The sequence below is a fragment of the Carassius auratus genome, chromosome 38 (assembly GCF_003368295.1).
Source record: "Carassius auratus strain Wakin chromosome 38, ASM336829v1, whole genome shotgun sequence".
NCBI lineage: Eukaryota > Metazoa > Chordata > Actinopteri > Cypriniformes > Cyprinidae > Carassius > Carassius auratus.
This window is the reverse complement of record NC_039280.1, coordinates 21931795-21952631: the sequence shown is the minus strand read 5'-3', so window position 1 is coordinate 21952631 and position 20837 is coordinate 21931795. Positions and strand designations below refer to the sequence as shown.

At 39.9% G+C, this 20837-nt stretch overlaps 1 protein-coding gene across 3 annotated transcripts; it reads left to right on the top strand.

Annotated features, from left to right (window-relative positions):
• The first annotated feature begins 234 nt into the window (after window positions 1-234).
• Window positions 235-12195, top strand: LOC113057376 (interferon gamma receptor 1-like). Of its 3 annotated transcripts, none has more exons than XM_026224758.1 (8): window positions 235-429; window positions 6045-6162; window positions 6236-6417; window positions 7251-7384; window positions 7489-7660; window positions 7978-8004; window positions 8940-9061; window positions 9407-12195. In XM_026224758.1, the coding sequence occupies exons 1-8, from the start codon at window positions 360-362 to the stop codon at window positions 9731-9733; spliced, it is 1152 nt and encodes a 383-aa protein (XP_026080543.1). In that variant the 5' UTR covers window positions 235-359; the 3' UTR covers window positions 9734-12195. The 3 variants fall into 3 exon arrangements, with proteins under 3 accessions (XP_026080543.1, XP_026080542.1, XP_026080544.1); XM_026224757.1 differs by having other exon boundaries at window positions 7975-8004; XM_026224759.1 differs by lacking the exon at window positions 7978-8004 and having other exon boundaries at window positions 236-429.
• Window positions 12196-20837: the final 8642 nt, after the last annotated feature.

Here is a 20837-nt window from a genome sequence, read left to right as displayed (position 1 = left end):
ACGCCCCCTGGATCTCATGCTCTGTCTTCAGGGACTACTGGGATCTTTTGTTTTCACCAAGTTGCCAGATTTATTTTAATTCGCAAGACAAAACACAACGTTTCACCATGTTAGCAGAATTCAAATATAAAAAAAAAAAAAAAAATTTTACAATCAAATAAATAAACGACATATACAGTTTTAATGCATTAAAGCATTATAAACGAATCCGTCGCATTATTGGTTTTCTGAGGGTTAATATCTGGCAACCCTGCGAGTTCGCGAGAGACGATCACACACACACAGAGCTCGTTCAGGAACAGCTTTAAGACACACATCTGAGTGCGCCTTGCGACGGGTTTCAAAACACATTTCTGACAATGTCGAAGCATGCTGTGGTTCAGTTCGGTGTCGTTTACGCGTTACTGTTTCCAGGGGTCTTTGGGTTTGGTGAGTAACGTCATTAATATGCTAAAGCCTCTCGTGCTAACGGTAGCACATCTTTATAGTCGTATGTTTTTAACGTGATCTGTCACATTGTGAGCGTCTATGAGATACGCAGCATCCGTTCACTTTTATATTAAAATAAATTAACGTACATTCTTTACAGTAACATATATTGGACATAGTATGAATCCGCTGTGTTTGTGTTATTTAATTGCGTGGATCCATGAGCAGGCCAGGCACGATCAGAGAAATCCTGGGGATATAAACACGCTTTACTTACAATTATAATCTCACTGGCGCAAAATGACTCCAATCTTTAAGGTTTATCTATGGAGAATATGCTATTATATGCATTATTATTTTATCTTCTGATCTGTTTTTGAGTTCATTCTATAAACAAACAAACAAACAAAAAAAAAACCTTTAGCGTATTAAATCCCTTGAAATTCAAACGTTCACAGTTGGTTGTTTTATTTATTTATTTATTTAAAAAAACAACAACACTTATTTAGTGTTTGTTTGTCTATAGTCGTAACGTCAGGCCTGTGTGCTCACATGCTAAAGGTCCTCTTCTCTTTTGTTTTGTTGTTTTCATATATCTTGAGCTAATAGCATAGATCCGAGGAAATTATTTGTATAATAACAAAATGTTCATTCTATACTTTTACATGAATTAAAAACAAAGACTGTATTATTTATGTGTCAATGCACTTTATGTTCACAGTTAAAGAGGAAGTTTTGCACAAACAAGGGTTTTCGTTACTGTAACTATCTAACGTTACCACAAATTACAGTACTAGTGTTTTCGGCTCACGTGTTAGTTTTACATCAATAAACATGGTTCTGATTCAATACCAGTGAATATGAAAATAATTTAATCAGTGCCACAGCGTTTTTGTAAAAGTAAGTGCTTTACAAGAGACATATTTCTGCTTAAAGTCACGTGTAATGTGAGCAAGACATAAAATCGGCTAAAATAATTAAAACAAGACAATAAAGAGAGAATGAGAGAATTATGTTGAGAGAGATTTAATTAGTTTGAGCCAGTCAAATCAATAATTAAACATAATTTCATTACAACACAATCCAAATCTCTCCATTGCAGACACCCCATCCAGCAAAAACCAAATTAATAGTACATTTTTGAGCACATTTGAATACATACATTCACTACTTTAGTATTATGTTTCTGTCTCAAATGGCTAAAATCAATGGTAATGCATCTCTTTTGTATGCAGTTCATTCACTAACTGTCCTTGTTCTGTTGAAGCGTCTTAGCAGTCTGAGTCAATGACTTTATCATTTTTTCATTAAATAATAGATATCTGTTTGGTCTGCTTGGCACATACGAGAGCAGTCATCAGAGGATGCTCGTTCTTACTATCACGAGCGACGCCGTAGCCAGGTTTTGGGAATTAGTGAGGTGAGATGGAGACGATGTTCGTGAAAGATGTTTTCTGGGTTTGAAAGGATGAACACTGTAAAATTATACATTTGTCTATTTATAGCATTGTTAATATTTACTATAGATAAGGGTTGGATAATTATGTCGGTTGTTTATTGTTCATGCAACAATCTGTTATAGTTGTCACTTTAATAACTTTGTCTAGTTCTCTTAGGGAGGTTTTTAGCGTGACTTTGTGAAAATGTAATGCTTACTGAATAAAATAGCGTAGACTTCTTCATTGTTGTTTTGTTTCGTTCTGTTTGATCTGAGTACTAGTGTTTAATGCTACTGTTCTTGACAACATTGATAATGTTTCTAATAGATAATATCATGATGTATTTGCGTTTGCCTTACCGAATGTGCCTAAATGGGAACACAAACTACAGCAGGGTTAAGGTCAGTGAAGGCCGTCTGCATCGTGAAACACTGGGAGGGATGTTACAGAGATCAGCTCTGTGAGAAAACCACTGCTCAAAATGACTTCCAATACACTTAAATTACTCTCTCTTCTTATATATTGTTCCTGTTTTTCTTCTTCTTATTTATATAATTTGCATGCGTCATCAGTAGTGGATTCAGAGTTGATTGTCATGTTACTATGTGTAGTAAAGCATATTTTTATGAAGGTTTACATGTTGTACAAGTGGTTTTATGGAATAAATAAAGACAGGTAGTTTATTATGTCTTTAACAGAGATGTACACCATTTAGGCTAGATTCAAATATGCATATGATGCAAACCTTAGTATTTCTGTTTCTGAATGTAGAATGATCTGTTAGATATCATATATCTTAACAATGAGATTTTGACTGCAGGATCTTCATTTCTCTTCTCTAATGGCTGATCATCACATGGCTTCCAGCTAGAGTCCCACTCAATACGGTTGACTTTAGCAGATGTCGTATCTCTATTAAAGTCATTAATGTGTTTGCCTTGTCTCTATAATCAACGGATGTTTGGGTCTAGAGTTTTGAAGCTTGTTGTAATAGTTAGATTTTTTTTCTTCTGTGTTTGCGTGTTAAACCTTTTGTCATTTCTCTTTTGCACTTTCACTTCCTTCCTGTTCCTCTTTATATTCCTTCATGTCTGTCTCTTATGTTTTCTTTCTCTATCCTTGCTGTCTTCAGCCAGCAAATGCATTGAAATGCTCCGGCCCAGTTTTAAATGATTTAAAAGTACGTTATTGTTTCTAGAACGTGGTATGTAGCCTTTGGGATTATTTTCACACTTGTATCACAGTAAAACCACAGTTCGCTCTGATCTGAGTGGGTGTGAAAACGTCACTCGTGATCACACGTGGTTACAGCTGCAAATCAGTGTGGCCTTAAACCTTGTTTGACAGAGTACATTACATGGAGGTGTTACTCTGTCACTCTCGGCTGAAATCTTAATGGGGATCGAGCAAAATAAACATCAAGCAAAGCAACCGCATCCAGTGGATTATTGCTATTATACAATCTCTGCCCCCTGAGAGGCGTGACAGAGCCCTGATCAAAAGAAATCAGTCTAGAGTAACAACAGAAGATGGGGCAAATGAGCAAAGTTGGCATGTGATAGGGTTGGCAATAAGACCTCAAATCAAAACCTTGATTAATTGAACAAATACAATTATTGAACGATTATTTTATTAATTAATTTATTGATTGATTTAGTTTTGCCCTCATAGTTCTTTAAAGGTTTGTACTGTAAATATACTCTGCTATTAAAAGGTGGGATTTTTTTTGTTGTTATAATTCATATTTGTGATTTTTAAATAATTGCAGGAAACAAGCTATTTGTGGTTATTTGTTGAATATTTCAAACAATTAAAATCAGAGCTTGCTTAAAACGAAGATCGATGTCTTGTGAAAAAAAAAAAAATAACTGTGAATTGTTGGCATTCTGGAAAGTATGTTCATTTACTGCACATGTACTCAATACTTGGTAGAGGCTCCTTGTGCTTTAATTACTGCCTCAGTTCAGCGTGGCATGGAGGTGATCAGTTTGTGGCACTGCTGAGGTGGTCTGGAGCCCAGGTTTCTTTGACAGTGGCCTTCAGCTCATCTGCATTGTTTGGTCTCTTGTTTCTCCTCTTCCTCTTGACAATAGCCCATAGATTCTCTCTGGGGTTCAGGTCTTGTGAGTTTGCTGGCCAGTCAAGCACAACACCATGGTCATTTAACCAACTTTTGGTGCTTTTGGCAGAGTGGGCAGGTGCCGAATCCTGTTGGAAAATTTAATCAGCATCTTCAGAAAGTTGGTCAGCAGAAGGAAGCATGTAGTGCTCCAAGATTTCTTGGTAAACGTCTGCACTGACTTTGGTTTAAAAAAAAAAAAAAACACAATGGACCAACACCAGCAGATGACATTGATCCCAAATCATCCCACATTGTAGAAACGTAACACTGGACTTCAAGAAACGTTGGCTATGATCTTCTCCACCCTTCCTCCAGACTCTAGGACCTTGGTTTTCAAATGAAATACAAAACTTGCTCTCATCTGAAAAGAGGACTTTGGACCACTGGGTAACAGTCCAGTTCTTCTTCTCCTTAGCCCAGGCTCTTGATGCCTTGACCCCAGCCTCAGTCCATTCTTTGTGAAGTTCTTGAATCGATTTTGCTTGACAATCCTCATAAAGCTGCGTTCTCTCAGTTGGATGTGCATCTTTTTCTTCCTCACTTTTTCGTTCCACTCAACTTTCTGCTAACATGCTTGGATAAAGCACTCTGTGAACAGCCAGGTTATTGGCAATTCATTTTTGTGACTTACACTCCTTGTGAAGGGTGTCAGTGATTGTCAGACACCATTTTGAAGGCTCAGGAAACCACTGCAGGTGTTTTGAGTTGATTAGCTGATTGGCATGTCATCATGCTAATTTGTTGAGATTGTAATTTGGTGGGTTTTTGTTAAATGTGAGCCAAAATCATCACAATTAAAAGAACCAAAGACTTAAACTACTTCAGTCTGTGTGCATTGAATTTAATAAGTGAGTTTCACAATTTGAGTTGAATTACTGAAATTAACTTTTCAAACCTAACTTTTTAGGATGATTTGAAAAGGTAAGATTTTTTCAGAAAAGTCAAAATTGTCTAATTAATTTATATATATATATATATATATATATATATATATATATATATATATATATATATATATATATATATATATATATATATATATATATATATACAACAATAAAACAAGGAATTTAAAAACTGTGAAAATGATTAAAAAAATTATTTACAAGACTTTTAAAAATGAATATACATAAAATATAGTGCAATCAGTTCAGACATTGCACAGTGCTCACTGCTCATTCAATAAATGCACAGCTAAACGGATGAGTTGAGTAGCAATGAATAGCAATATATAAAATGCTACAGGGACTTCCATGAATACACCAAGAGTCTGAATTATTTAAGTCTCTATATTAACACAGAGCTGCATTTCCTGTGATCATGGCACATGCTATCAGACAACTTCCTCAATTCAGAATGAACTGAAATAGCAGGCTGTTATGATGGTCGGTCATTCACCAAACACATGTACTCTTCTAAGGCCTTTTTTTTCTAAGGCCAAGTACCTTGACTCATCAACACAAACTCAGCACACCTGAAAATCGAAGAATAGTCCAACAACACTGTCAAGAAAAAAAAATAATAATTCCAATCTTTCCAATCATTTCTGCTAAATAATGAAGTTTATTATCACAAGCAGCTCTGAGTTAACTGTCGTACAGTGAGTGGCTACTGTTCAGCTTCCACGCTGTGCACAAACACTTCAATAGTGCAGATTGTTTTTGATCATTATTAGAGCATCCAGCCATTTAATGTTGCTGCTTCTTAACTTTCAGATGATAAAACACATTTGAGGTTGATGATTGCATTGAACGTTTGGATTTTAAGCAGCTAATTAAATTTGATTGACTGATGGTTAGTAGACTGTTAGGGGGCAACCCTGATATTCAGATCATAAGATCCAAAATTCAGTGATTTTGTGTTTGAGCAAACCTCAAAATCTAGTCCCAAGATTTTCATGTCTCTGAAGATGACATCCGCTTTAAAAGTCAGCATTTCAGTAGCTGTTGAGCAATACTGGAAGGATTTGCTGTTCTCGTGAGCTTTGAGTTTATGAAATAGACTAAATAAGATAATAAACTGAATCTGAATCTAACTTTGTTTTTTTTCTACAGTTCCCTCTCCAACAAACGTCAGTGTTGTTTGTCACAATTTTGTGAATGTCCTCTACTGGAACTACAGTAACCCAACTGAACAGACGAAATTTGCCATAAAAGTTGAACCTTATGAAAGGTATGTGTGTGTCAAAGCAGCAGATCAAGAAATAAATGACATTCCTTAATCTCTCTGTCCCATTTATCTCCAGTCCTTCCCAAACAGTGGACACCTCTCAGACGTACCTTGATATCAGCAGCTACAGCACAGATGTGGAAGATGATTACTTGGTGTTGCTGACAGCACATGATGGGCAAGAGAAATCAGAAAACGTCTCCATTAGATTCACCTACAGCAAAGACTATTTTGATGAGAACAAACATAAATATAAATGTAAGTTTTCTGAGTATAACAGTGTTTGCAAGGCACTGTTGATGACACTATTGATATTTCTCAGAAATTTTACGTCTCATTTTCTAAGTATAAAACATCTGCAGGTCATTCAGCCCAAACCGTTGGTAGAGTTGGCATCATTAAAGGGATATTTCACCCAAAAGTCTGACTAAAGTAGTAATACTTTGTCCCCCACTAGAATGAGATTTTTGGCGGGGGATTCCCATCAAAACATGATTGGGCTAGTTTTGAGTAATTAGGCGGGTTTTATTGTGCAACCCTGTAGTCCGGTGTAAAATGTTAGTGTAAATGTATAGGACTTTTCCTTTTTTTTTTTTTTTTTTTTGAGACCCATTGCTAGTGTGGAGAGACTGTTTATGAATTATTGGGATTATAAAACAATGAGTGGGTGTATTGTTACCATTATAGACAGGTGGTTTTCACACACTGTCGCCACACAACGGTGTTCAAACCTTATAAAAGTGATTTTTGCATTCTGTGGCATTTTTAAGATCTTTTTGATGGAATTCGAGAACTCTCTGACCCTTCAATATTTGCTTAATTGGTGCTTTCTGTACTGCATCTAACTCCTTACATGGCAGCATTTCATTTACACAGAACCAAAGCCTAAAAGAGAATAGCTTCACTAGATCATTAACTCTCATTCTGTTGCCTTCATGCTCTTCTTTTCTTTCACCTCTGCTTTTTCATTCAGGAAATGCAAATCTATTTGTATATTTGAATTTTAGTGTTGGAATTAATTTGCTTTAGTCTATTACCAAATGACGTTTCCATTTCAGATTTCTTAATGCTATATTGCCCTCTGCTTGCAGGCTCTTTGGACTTTCCAGCTGTGAATACATCTGTCCACAAAGATGTGATCGAAGTGTCCTTTCAGCACCCTTTCAAGCTTTATAAGCAAGAGATTATGAATGATGAATTTACGTACACAATCACACATGATGAGGTTGGAAGAGCAGTCACACAGACTCCTCCGTGTCCTTATTAAAATGTTAGTCATGTTGGGACGTTGAATCGTTACAATCACTCTGTTCTTTTCTCCTTCCTCAGCAAATGGTAGAATACTCATGTTTTGAGGATGAGGATCTGTGCAATGCAGAAGTCCACTTTAACCAAAGCGTTGCTGGACAGTGTGTGGAGCTGAAGCTTGAAGGGGTGATTGCTGGGATTCCTTCATATACCTACAGCAACGTTTGTGTCCCTCAGCAGACGCCTGAGACCGGTAAAACCATTATCAGTTTATTTGTTCATTTTTGGTAATGCAGTGCAACTAACTTATCGTGCTAAGAAGTGCAGGCACTGACACGAGCTGTGTTTGAAATCATCGCCATCCCCTCGCTGACTATTCCCCACACACTCTCTGTCATATAGTCCACTACATGAGAAAGGGGAAGCCAAACATCATAGGAAGATGATGATGTTATTGATTTTTGGCAATTTTTAAATCAGATCTGGGTTAGGCTTTGTTCAACTTAATGTACAAAGTTTACTTCCTAAAATGGATACGTTTCATAAATGTGTTATTAATTTTCATAGAAGATTCTGCGATTTCGAGCCATATAAAAGGTAAAAAATAAAATAATTCCCTGCTCAGTTAAACTTAATCTTTAAGACCGTTGTGCTTAAAGTGAAAATGAATGAAAAGTGTTTATTGTGGCATAGGTTTAAGATCTGCTCACAGTGCATACTATTTCATTATGCAGGTTTTTTCCCCAACGTTAGCATAATAACAGATCACACACGGTGTTGAGCACAGATTAGTCACCAGTGAGGATAAATCTGCAGAACGCTACAGTTGTGTTCTCGAATACTGTCATCACAAACAGTAGAAACCATGTAAATGAGGAATTAGTCATGTTCTAGTACCAGTCATTAAACCATAGACATTGCTCTTCCCTGCTCATACAGTATTCATTTTATTTGTGCAGGAATTAAAAAGCATTACATTTGATTTAAAAAATACTGCAGATACCCTGAACATTGTATAATTTATGTAATCTATGTTGGTTATTTTAGGCAATGTTATATGTAATCCAGACAGGTGGTTTGATTTCAGCAAGCGTGTATGTTAACATTTACTACAGTTGTAAAGTGCTGGAAAATCTTAAAATTGTACCTCGAAAGTGCTTGAAAAATGCTTGAATTTTTAGTTTTTACTTTGGCTTTTATCTTTAATAGATTCTCGAAGTTGATTTTTAAGGAAATATTATTAATTGGAGATCTTTACTGGAACTGGTTACAACCTTTGCGTGCTGGAGTTAAACTCTTTTGTGATACTTTTATTATTCAGCTATTAATATATGCATCTTGGCCAGGTCACTTAGGAAAGTAACCTGGTTAAATAAAAGTCAAATAAAAATAAATAGGTCAGTATTGTCATTTTTGAGCTTGTAGCACCAAACAGCACTACATTACTCTGAAAGTATATTCTTAAATTATTCATTATTATTTGTGATTACTAGAGTTGATGCTTCATTGAATTGTTCTTGACTTTTCTGTAGACAAAACGGGATTAATCGCAGCTCTGATAGGCGTAGGAACCATTGTGCTCTTCATTACCATGGGCTTTGTGTGGCTGCTCTGCAGGAAGTGGTCCAAAATCCCCAAAATTCCTGCATTTTTGGTATGTGGCTTTTGGTCATTTCATTGTGTATTTTTATATTATAATAAATAATAAAAAAAAAAAAAAAAAACTTGTTACTCCAAATGTTTTTATCACCTGTGGGAATATCCCTATGATAGTGATATCTTATGACGTCTACTTTCATTTTATGAACAGCCAACAGCCATGCACGTGTTTGAAGCACTATGAAGATCAGTACATTGACAGAATTTAACTTTATCAGGTGTTTCTTTAGGAATTGTTATTTGTTCAGCAGTGCTATGTATTTGTGATGTGTCTGCTGATCTGCTGTGGACTCCCCGTCAGACGAACCAAGACTAATCTCTTGCTTCTTTCCATATGCAGCGGAACGTCATACCCGGCCAGTCTCCTACAACCCAACCCGAGCCGACCCCCATTTCTAAAATGACACCTCAGGGACACACACCCCTACTGACAGAGTCCTTTAGTTATGATTCCTTCCCCAGTTCCCCAACTGAGAAAGACTGCAAAGAAAACACTATCCTCGATGACACCGTAGTGGATCTCCCTGTGGTCTCTGAAGAGGACATGGAGGGTGAAGACTTTGAAGGCTTTGGCAGTTCGTCTGACTATGACAGACCTAAATTCCTGCAGGAGATGAGTCCAGGGGACTTTACTGAGGGATACGGCCCTCGACCTCCAGTGATTTAGGTCTGAACGTGTGTAAGAATGACACTGGAAAGTGTTTGCATTTCTTGTGGAAAGACGGCTTGTTCACACCAAGTCCTTGTAATAATTTTTTGTTCCATTAACTATTTCACACACTGATCAGAAGACTTGTGTTGTGTGCACAGAAACAAAGCTACATTATAATCAAAGCTGTGTACAATGCAGGCAGTGACATCTGGTTTCCACCGTGCAGAGGGTTCGGTTGTGGTGAGAGCGATCCCGTTTGGTTGTGATGAGCTGCACTGACAGGGTTAACTACAGCCTTGGCGAGTTTCAAAAAAGTGTTGAAACATACGCTGTGAAGATGTTTTTCATGACATTTGCAGACATTTTCAGTAATGCAGTGTTAAAGTGTCCTTGTTACACATTATACGTGTACTTGCTCTTATAATAACGATAAATTATGCATAATTGCATGCAAGTGACCCTAATCCTAACCATATACTAAGTACATGTAGTTAATTTATATTACTCTTATAATACTTAATATAATATAATATAATAAACAGTGTTGGGGGTAACGCATTACAAGTAACGCGAGTTCTGTAATCCCATTACTTTTATTAAAGTAACGCATTACTTTTTAATTTACAAGAAAATATCTGAGATACTTTTTCGAAAAAGTGACGCTAGTTACTTTGTTTTCCCATTTATTGACTGACAGGTCTCCTGTCCCCATATTGGGAGAAATCAGAAGTACAGAGACGCTGTGTGAACATGTAGTTCTAGATTAAATGTGAATGTGCATTAATTCATCCCCCAAAAAAATTATTTAGTATTCATCAAAAGAAATTAATGCAAAATTGACACAAACCTGCAATAATTAAATTTAAATAGCACAAATGTTTCTAATCCCATTTTATTAACTAATGTCTTTGCTGCTGACCTTTGATGATCCAGTTCAACCATACTAATTGGCAAAACAGACTTTATAGAAACTAACAATTGTGCCTTTTTTTGTTTTTGTTTTCTTTTTTGCTGAAGAGTGTTGAACCTTCTTCTCCTGTGTTCTGCTGTACAGACGTGAATTTACTTTTCCTTCAGCCTGATGTTTATTCATTACACTTTTTGGTGTGAAAAGGCTTTTACATTTGCTATAAATAGAATTTCTTATATTAAAAACAACCAAGCCCTGCTCTTATAGTGAAAAAGTAACACAAAAGTAATGTAACGCATTACTTTCCATAAAAAGTAACTAAGCGCTTCTCTAATTAAAATGATTTAATAAATACCTGTTTATTTTTAGCACTTATTCGGACATACAGCGCAGAGCCATGACCACTATATGGAAGAGCAAGCCTGTAAGCCCATAAAATAATGCCAAAAACCACCTCTATGAAAACGAGAATTAAGTTGTAAAACCTGCAATCCATTGCTTAACGGCTACAATGAATGGAGACTATCTTGTGTTTTTCCATGGGTGCTCAATCATTTCATAGGCTCCTATGCTTAAATGTATAACTACAATGTAACAAGGACACCTTAAAATAACGTGTAACCACATTTTCTACAATCCTAAAATACAGTTTTAAATTTAGGTACACCTAAAGTATACCTGTAAACACTGTAAAAATCAACACAGAAAATGAACATGGTACATTGGGCTGCATTTCCACTCGATTTTAAAACTGCATTGACTTTTCAACAGTAAAACACATCTTGCACATACCTGTCAGTTAAAAGCTTTGGTGAGGCCTCTCTAGCATGTGAGGAACATAAACTGCTTGTGTATGTGCATTTGAGCCATGACTCTACTGTTTTTCATAAGGGTATATTGCAGGTTGTTACTATTATTCTTGATTTCATGAAAACACGTGTCATAGCATGCATTTACATCATAGGTGAATGACCTGCTGGATTCAGTGCTGCTGTACTTTAAAATTGGAAAATTTGCCAAGGTGAATATATTACATGATTGTCACTATATGCACACTTATAGTCAGTGGTTTATTGTAACATCTGTGAAGTGTTTGCTGTGATAACACCATATGTTTAAGCAGGCTACAGTTAAAATCTACCAGGCGCTTAAATATAATCTTACAGCTCTCTTGCTAAAAATATTACACATTGTAGATAGTATAAATAGAACAGCATTACTCTGAATGACTCATGAGGAAACCTTTCATGATAAAGGGAAAAGTGTTGTTACTTTTTAGTATATAGGAAAATGTCAACATGCAAGTTCAGGGGCAATAAAAAAAAAAAAATTAGTTTTTTTTTTTGTTTTTTTGTTTTTGAAGCAAATTTGCACTTAATCAAAATTGATTGCACTCCTGGCCTTAATAATTTTTCATGTGTATGTGTCAAGTTTCTTTACTGCATTCTTTTCTAATGTAATTTTCTTTTTTAACTTTAACTTGACAATTGTATATCATGTATGTTAGATGTTCATGTGCTTTTACACATTTCATTCACAATAAAGTAATTGGCTGGCTGCATCATTACTTGAGCTGTTACTTCAATCTCTCGCACTGAATGCATACAGTTTGTAGGAGAACTGTGTCCTTACTCCACTCACCTAATCACTTGATTGGTTCATTTAAAAACACCTTATGGCTTAATATTATATGTCCCTACTTCCACAATTTTGGTGGAATTTTTTTTTTTCACAGACAAGCTATTATCATGTATATGAATATGCATTTAGTATGTCCTATTTTATTATCTGTATACAAACTATAAGTAAATTAATGAATGTAATTAAATGCAAAGAGCACATTGCTTGTTTGATCTTCAAAAAAAAACAAACTGCAATATATGACTAGTAAAAATTATAGCTGATTGAAGTAATTCCTCCCTTATTATCTGATTATCTAATATGGTCAAATTTACATAAAAAAACAACATATTTTTAGACATTTTAATATAAGTCTCAGGTGTCCCCATAATGTGTGAATGGCTCTTTAAATGCAAATGAGCTGCTGCTCCCCCCCCCCTTTTTTCAGGACAGGGCTGTGCCTGAACAGCTGGTCCCTCAGATACACTGAAACATCTTTTTGGTTTTGATGTCTATCATTCTGAAAATTATGTTTTATTAACAAAGTTGAGGAGGTGCACCTCAGGTACTTAGCCTAATTAACACAAGTGGAGCACATTCAAGTTAATCAACACCAAAAGGTATAAATACAGTTGATGTTATCCACTGACAGTTTATTAGCATTTTGGTTCGCTTAGTTCTACTAAAATGTGGCAGAATGACAGCGACAGAACAAAAAACACATAATAAAATAATACATAAAAAATACAAAAAAGTAGGTAAAGAATGACTATACACATGACAAATGTATGGCAGGCATATTACAATAAGCAGTTATGTATTTGCAGGTATATTATGTGCAAAAATTTAAGTGTACACTTAGTATGTGTGTTCGATAAATAAGTGTATGTGTATATAAATATAAATAGTGTAGTGTGTTTCATTAGATGGATTGCCTGAGGGCAGTTACCTTACTAAACCCAAATCTCCTTTCATCACAACTACTACTTTCTTTTTTCTGAGTTCACTATTGCATTCAATTGGTTCAAAGAGATAATTAGTTCAGCCTTACCCCATAGGCAACACAAATTCAATGACTGCTTATCAATCTAAGTGTTACGTGTTGTCTTCTGGAAAGGGGGATTTTTATACTTAACCACAAATTTTCCTGCAAAATGTGTGGTATGAGTTACCCACTTGGGCTCATCTAGTTGTTCTGGTCTCCACTGTCTTTCAACGTCCTTGGAATCAATGTCCTTACTGGGGCGCACTCGATCTGGATCATCACAGCCGGGTGTTTTTCGGCTGCAGGACTATTTCATGTGGCTTTTGCAGGTCAGTCGCTCACTCCACCATGACTTGCCCCCAAATCAATCCCTCCATACCCCTATGCCCAGATACTTCCTCCGTGAAATCTTCAAGCTATGTCCCAAGATCCGTATGTACCACAATCATGGTTCCGAGCAAACAGCCCCATCAGCAGCATATAACAGGCAGCCATGCATCTCGTTCAACAGCGGGAAATGCTTCAGGCAGAGATGCCGCTACATTCACATTTGCAGATTCTCCAGTGGAGCTCACACTCGCATCGTTCGTCCAGTGTACAAAGCTGTGAATAAAAAATCTAAAAGCTAACTATCGACTCCCATGAAAATTTCTCGCCTGACCATCGTACTTGCCCACCACCTAAGCAAAGAATTAGCTAATTATCCTTTGCTTGTGTACTTAAACTTTGCAATTTCAACATTTGCGCAACTTGCATTTTCTCTCACTCGCTTCTTCAGTTCATGCACTCAAAGACCTTATTTCTTTATACCACACGTGCTGCAACAAACTTAGGTTGTGGATGATGTTCTTTACACAGTGGAATGGCCTTTCCCATTTCCCATCCAACTATTTAGAGACGCAGCTCCCTCAGTTGGCTTGGGAGGTTTTTTACCAAGGACATCTCCATGCCTCCCCCCAACCAGCAGGGCTCACCTCAGTCCTCAGCTTTTTTTTTTTTTTTTTTACCCCCTCGTGGTAACAGCCTTCCTGTGGAGGAATTAATGGGTTTCTAAAAGTATTCAGTGTGAATCTACAATTTTCATAGTCATGAAAATAAAGAAAACTCTTTGAATGAGAAGGTGTGTCCAAACTTTTGGTCTGTACTGTACGTAACCTGAGACAGCTCCCTTTTCGAGGGATCTTCGAACTGTGTCCTCTAGGGGGCGCTTTGGGGAACAGTATACCCACGACGCCATGCTGAGGGGAGTGCAGGCCAGAATGATGGTGATCACTAAGTACCAACTTTACCATTTCCATGGGAGTTGACCCTGGGACGTTTAGACGGCTGTCTGTGACAGTGCCCCTTACGGCCAAAAGGCCTAAGCTACATACCCAACTTAATTGTTAGGGCCTCAGCCCAGGGTCGAGCTGAAGGCTTCACATGCAAACTTTCCATAGCATGAATTTTCAAATACTGTTCTAAGGAGGGGCTCTCGTGACACTCTGATAGAGCAGCTCATAGATGAAATGTTGCATCTCAAAACAGTATGATTGAGAGTCATCAACTCGAACTATGACAATACTGGAGCGCTCTGGGGAAAAAACAGAGATCTCCGTCTCATATGAGAGGAGACCCCTCGGAGTGACCTGGCCGGACATCCATGAAATTCCCTGCAGTGCTGTGCCAGGCCTGATGTTCAAGGAGGCTCCCGCAGAAGCCTGTGATCTCACCCGCCTAATACCAGAACATTTAGCCAGATCGCTGGTGCTGGCGAGTGTTTAGTAAACAATGTAACTGAGCACTGCAAAGGAAACTCACAGAGTTTATAAGTAGACACGTAACCACCAGCAATTAAATACACATAAGTATATACATAGAGGGTTACATTTACTCACCCACCCTCCTGCGCAGGAGCCCCGCTCAAGGGGTGCCTCTTTTTAGTCTGGACCATCAGTCAGGTGGTTGCTATGAACATAGAACCATAAAAACATTATAGGTCCAGCAGAGGAGTCTGTTATGCGAGAGGTTTCCACCTAACCTTGATCAGGTGGAGAGCTGGTGGTTACAGGGGAAATAGGAAGGGGAGGATAAAAGCAGAAGTTAACCCTCTGAAGTCAATTAACGCATATACGCATTATGAGGCTATTTTCTCTTGATAACCTCTTAGACTCCAGAGGGTTAAAAATCCCCAAAGGGAACGAGTAGATACCTCGGTATCACTCAGATTCGGACAAGAACGCTGCCTCGTCTAGATCATACCCCTTAGGTTCTGCTTACCTCCTCGTGACCCACGATTCCGCTAACCCCTGCCCGCAGGTGGGGGAGGAGAGTGAGTTGCAACACTAGCCTTCTGTGCCCATCTTTGATCCTCAGATCGAGACAGGCCAGGTCTCCTATGTTGTTCAGGCTCAGACCAGGACCTTCGTGGAACGAAGGATCTCAAAGCAGCAGAGTGCGCCTTTGCCTCCCTAAACTTCTCAAATCACAGTCTCAATGGAAATACCGAAAAGTTCAGAAGGCGAAACCTGAGCATCGAGCAGAAATCATTTTCTTTCCTCTCAATGTCTGCCAGGTTCATCCACAGATGTCTCTCCGCTGCCACCATGGCGCCATAGTCCTGCCCATGGCGGAGGCAGCCTGCTTGGTAGCACGGAGAGAGATCCGAGGTGCGGCGCAGCTCAGCTACCTCAGCAGAAAAAGGCTCTATCCAGGTCTCTTAGCAGATCAGTCTGATATGCTTGAAGCACCAGCACTGTGCTGTAATAAAGCCACAGCCTGACCTGCTACTGTGTATGCCTTGCTATTTAAGCGAGATGCTTTTCTGAAGGGGCTTAGATGGCAAGGGAGATTAAGAGAGGATGTTTCCCCTGCAGAAAGAAAAAAATTCCACAGATAAAAATTATTTATAAATTATTTATAAATATTTTAGCTCTTTCTACAGGGGCATTCCCTCATAGCTGCTTGTGCGCATCACCTCGATGTTCGCAGATTACTTTCATGCTGAAACTTATGGATGCGAGAAGAAAACTGCATCTTTCATTTCTTTTTAATCTCTGTATGGAGATCATGCACAAATGAAAGGCTCACCTGAGCTGGAGGGCTATGGTCAAAAGGTAATTTTCGCTCAATAACCTCCAACAGCTCTACATACGCAGGGCAGGAGAATTGAGAAGGCTCAGCCTCAGCTTCTTCACCATCCTCAAATATCTCCTGTTTTTCCCGGGTAATAACCCAGCAGAGCACTAACCTCAGTATCAGAAAGTCTTAAAGATATAACATCATCCTCCCTAGTCTCTCTCTCATCCACCGCCCTTTTTTTTTTATGTTTTTTTTTTTTTTTACGAGCGCGAAAGGGAAAGTCCCTCTTTAAACCATTCAGACAGATCCACCTGCATTCTCACAAGCTTATTCTCTTCCACGCCTTGGCACGGACAGGTCCTGAACCACGGGAAGCAGATGGCTGCCTTTTTTTCCCCTTTTCTTTCAGAAGAGACGAACTAAAGCAGAGCTTTTTCATTAAAAAAACGCTCACAATGCACGCAGATTGCCTCCTCAAAGACATCGCGTGCGTGCTCTTCACCCAAACAAATGACGCAAAGATCGCGTGTGTCATCGTGTGTCAAATAACGCAGACACGGATGCACACATCGTCTAAACACTTGCTAGTTGTCGCCATGATAAACATAGAAAGATCGCCCTTACCAGTTCTTTTTGCACACTTCAAACAAAACAGTCAATGAAGATGAAGAAGATAATGACGTGCTCTCCCGGTGCTTATTTATAGTCACGCCGGTAGTGACATCGGAGGCTGTCGCCGGCTAACAAGGTGTTTTTTCAATGTATGCTTCAGACACGGGTCACGCTGAGGTGTTCCCCAAAGGGCCCCCTAGAGGACATAGTTCGAAATTCCCTAGAAAGGGAACTGTCTTTAACTGTCATTTTGCATTATTGAAACACTGTTTTCCTAATGAATGTTGTTCAGTTGCTTTGACACAATATATTTTGTTTAAAGCGCTATATAAATAAAGGTGACTTGACTTGACTTGACTTAAAACTGTATTTTGCCATCTCAAAAAATATATCTAAATTACTACCTATGTTCTCAATGTAAAATGCAGAAATATTCATCCATGCATTTATGACCTCAAGGGCTTGCACTTTAAATCTAGATTAAAGCCCCATCTCTTCATCCTGTTTTACACATAACACACTTGTAATGATCGAACGAAGTTCAGATATGTTTGAAAGAAGGAGACGGGAGTCGGCGTACCGAGGCTCGTGGGAATTTTATGAACAACTCAAAAACGATCTCGCGCCACACACGCATATACTTCACTAACTTCTCAGCTCTTTCTCCACGCTGGCTTCACGGTCCCGCGAGTCCTCAGTTCTCTCTCTCTCTTGCCGTCTTTCAGCTGTCTTAAATACTGCCTCCCCACGCCAATCACTGCAATTAGAAGCAGGTGTTAGTCATTTTCCACTTGACCCACTTACAACCGCTCGTCTCCTCGCTCTCTCTCCCTTCACAGACCTCGCTGAACCACGCCTCCCGTGCCACATACCATCCGGCCTGTAGTCCCCCCCCCCCATTCCTGGAGAGGAAATCTGTGCCCTTGGCCTGTGAATCACCTTGAACTTAAATGGCTGTAAAGCCAGATACAAACGGGTGATTTGCGCGTTGGTATCCTTCATGCGGTGGAGCCACTGGAGGGGCACGTGGTCTGAGCAGAGGATGAACGCTTGGCCCAGGAGGTAATAACGAAGGGTGAGCATCACCTACCTGATGGCCAAACACTCCTTCTCTATGGTGCTGTACTTAGTCTCCCTCTTTGAGAGCTTTTGACTAATGTACAGCAACAGGCAGTCCTCCCCCTCCACCTCCTGGGACAAGACCGCGCCCAGCCCCCTGTCCAACGCGTCAGTCTGCAACAGAAAGTGGAGAGAAAAGTTAGGAGAGTTCAGGAGCGGTGCGCCACACAGGGCAGCCTTAACCCGGGTAAAGGCATGTTGGCACTACTTCCTCCACTAGAACGTATCTGCTGCCTCCTTTTTAGTGAGGTCAGTCAGCAGGCTGGTGAGGTCCGAATAACCTGGAATAAATCTCCTGTAATATCCCGCCAGCCCCAGGAACTGCCTCACCTCCTGTTTGGTCTTGGGCCTGGGGCAGGTTGCAATCGCTGCCGTCTTGTCAATTTGGGGACGCACCTGCCCGTGGCCCAAGTGGAAGCCCAGATACCTTACCTCCACCCATCGTTAGCCCCGCCCATCTCAATGCCCCGAGGACAGCCCTCACATGCTCCATATGCCATTGCCAGTCTCCGCTATAGATGATGGTATCATCCAGGTAGGCCACGGCATATGCAGCATGGGCCGCAGAACTCGATCCATGAGTTGCTGAAACGTAGCCGGGGCCCCGAACAAGCCGAAAGGAAGCATCACGAATTGGTGTAATCCAAACGCCGTGGTGAAGGCTGTTTTTTCTTTGGATATGTGAGATAAAGGGATCTGCCAATATCCTTTAGTTAAGTCCAATGTCGAATAAAAATGAGCTGTACCTAACCGATCGAGCAACTCGTCAATCCGCGGCAAATTCTAATTGTAAACAGCTGATGTCAGTGAGCTGCGAGAGGTGATCCCCTCCCAGGGCCAGGGCGAGGGATTTGTCTTTGATAATCGCTTCTGGCCCGAGATCCTCCTCTCAGCTGACTGCGGTCGCGAGCAACGCTGATTCCTCCTTGCTCCATTTTTTAAGGAGGTTGAGGTGGTAAATTTGCAGTGCGTCGCCTCTATCTGTTCGTATCACTTGATAATTGAGATCTCCCAAATGCTGTGTGACCTCAAAAGGGTCCTGGCCACTCTGCTAATAACATGGAGGTTGGCAGTAATATGAGTACTTTATCTCCCGGTGCAAATTCTCAAAGCTTAGTTCCCCTGTTAAACAACTAGCTCTGCCTTCCCTGGGCCTGAAGCAAATTCACCATAGAAAGCCACCCCAGTGTATGAAGTTTTACTCTCAGGTCCATGACATACTGAATTTCGTTCTTGCTATCTGACCGTCCGTCCTCCCAAACTTCTTTTAAGACTTCTAACACCCCACGGGGCTGGCGTCCATAAAGAAGCTCGAAGGGGGAAAACCCCGTGGAGGCTTGGGGGACCTCACGCACAGCAAATAAAAGGGGTTCCAGCCATATTTGCCAATTATTTGCAGGTTACGAATCATTGTTTTCAACGTGCAATTAAACCGATCAACCAGTCCGTCCGTTTGTGGGTGATAGACACTGGTACGTACCGCTTTAATGTCCAACAATTCACTTAACGCGCGTGACATAAACGCGGTGCCCTGATCCGTGAGAATCTCTTTCGGGAGATTAAACGAAACAGGGCATCCGCCACACTCTTTGCTGAGATGTTGCAGAGCGCCACTTCCTCCGGATATCGTGTTGCGTAGTCTACGATGACTAACACAAATCGATGTCCTCCTGCCAATCGTTCTAATGGCCCGATGAGGTCCATGCCAATTCGTTCGAAGGGGACCAGCACTAAAGGGAGAGGACGCAAAGGCACTTTTGGGGTGGCCGGTGGGTTCACCAACTGACATTCCCGACACGACGTGCACCATCTGCACACGTTCTTGTGAATACCCGGCCAAAAAAATTGTGTCATTAGACGATGTAGTGATGCCGTCACTCCTAAATGCCCTGCCATTGGATTTAAATGCACCGTCTGGAACAACATTTCCCGACGGCTCGGAGGTACTAACAACTGGGTTGTATCCTCTTTTGTCTGAGTGTCGTGGGTCACTCGATACAACCGATCCTTAATAATGGCAAAATACTGGAAAGAGAGCACGCGATCAGGGTGCCCATCGATGAAACGGACCTGCTCGAATGCGTGTTTGAGGGTCGCATCTTGGGACTGTTCAAGGGGGAAGTCATCGCGACTGGAGAGGGTTAGCCTCGCGAAACCGATTGGTTCCCCTGAGACCGCCCACTAGGTCATGGCACAGATTCTCCCACCTGAGGGCTCGCCCTCCCCCCGGCCGTCTCTTATTCCCAGAGGCATCCACTGTTAAACACCTCAATAATTGTTCGAAAGTGGGCCAATTGGTTCTCAACATTAGTGGATGTTGGAGGCGCGAACTAACGGCCACCTCCACATAATGCTTTTTTCCTCTAAATTTGATGGCTATGGCTTTTACAGGGTATTCCACTATATCTCCGTGCACACACCTCACCTTAACCATGCGGCCCGTATCCAATGCCCCCATTTGTATCAGGCTTTGATGGATGGAGGTCTGGTTACAACCTGAATCCACCAAAGCCCGATAGGTACTCCCCTTAATACTCACGGGTATTTGGTACAACCCGGCTTGATCGGGGGCAGCCTGCTGGTCGTCCTGGATAAATAAAACATCCCAAAAATAAACATTTAATAAACATAATTAAGATAAATTGTCCTTTTATACAGTAACGTTTAAAAGACAACACAAATAAAGTGGCCTTTAAAAACGTTGTATGTTTTAATTCTATGACTCTCCTCATTAATCAACACATTCTTGTATTCTGTCTGGAATATATTTCTAGCCTCTCCATCACATCTTGCTCTTCAAAGGGATAGTTCAC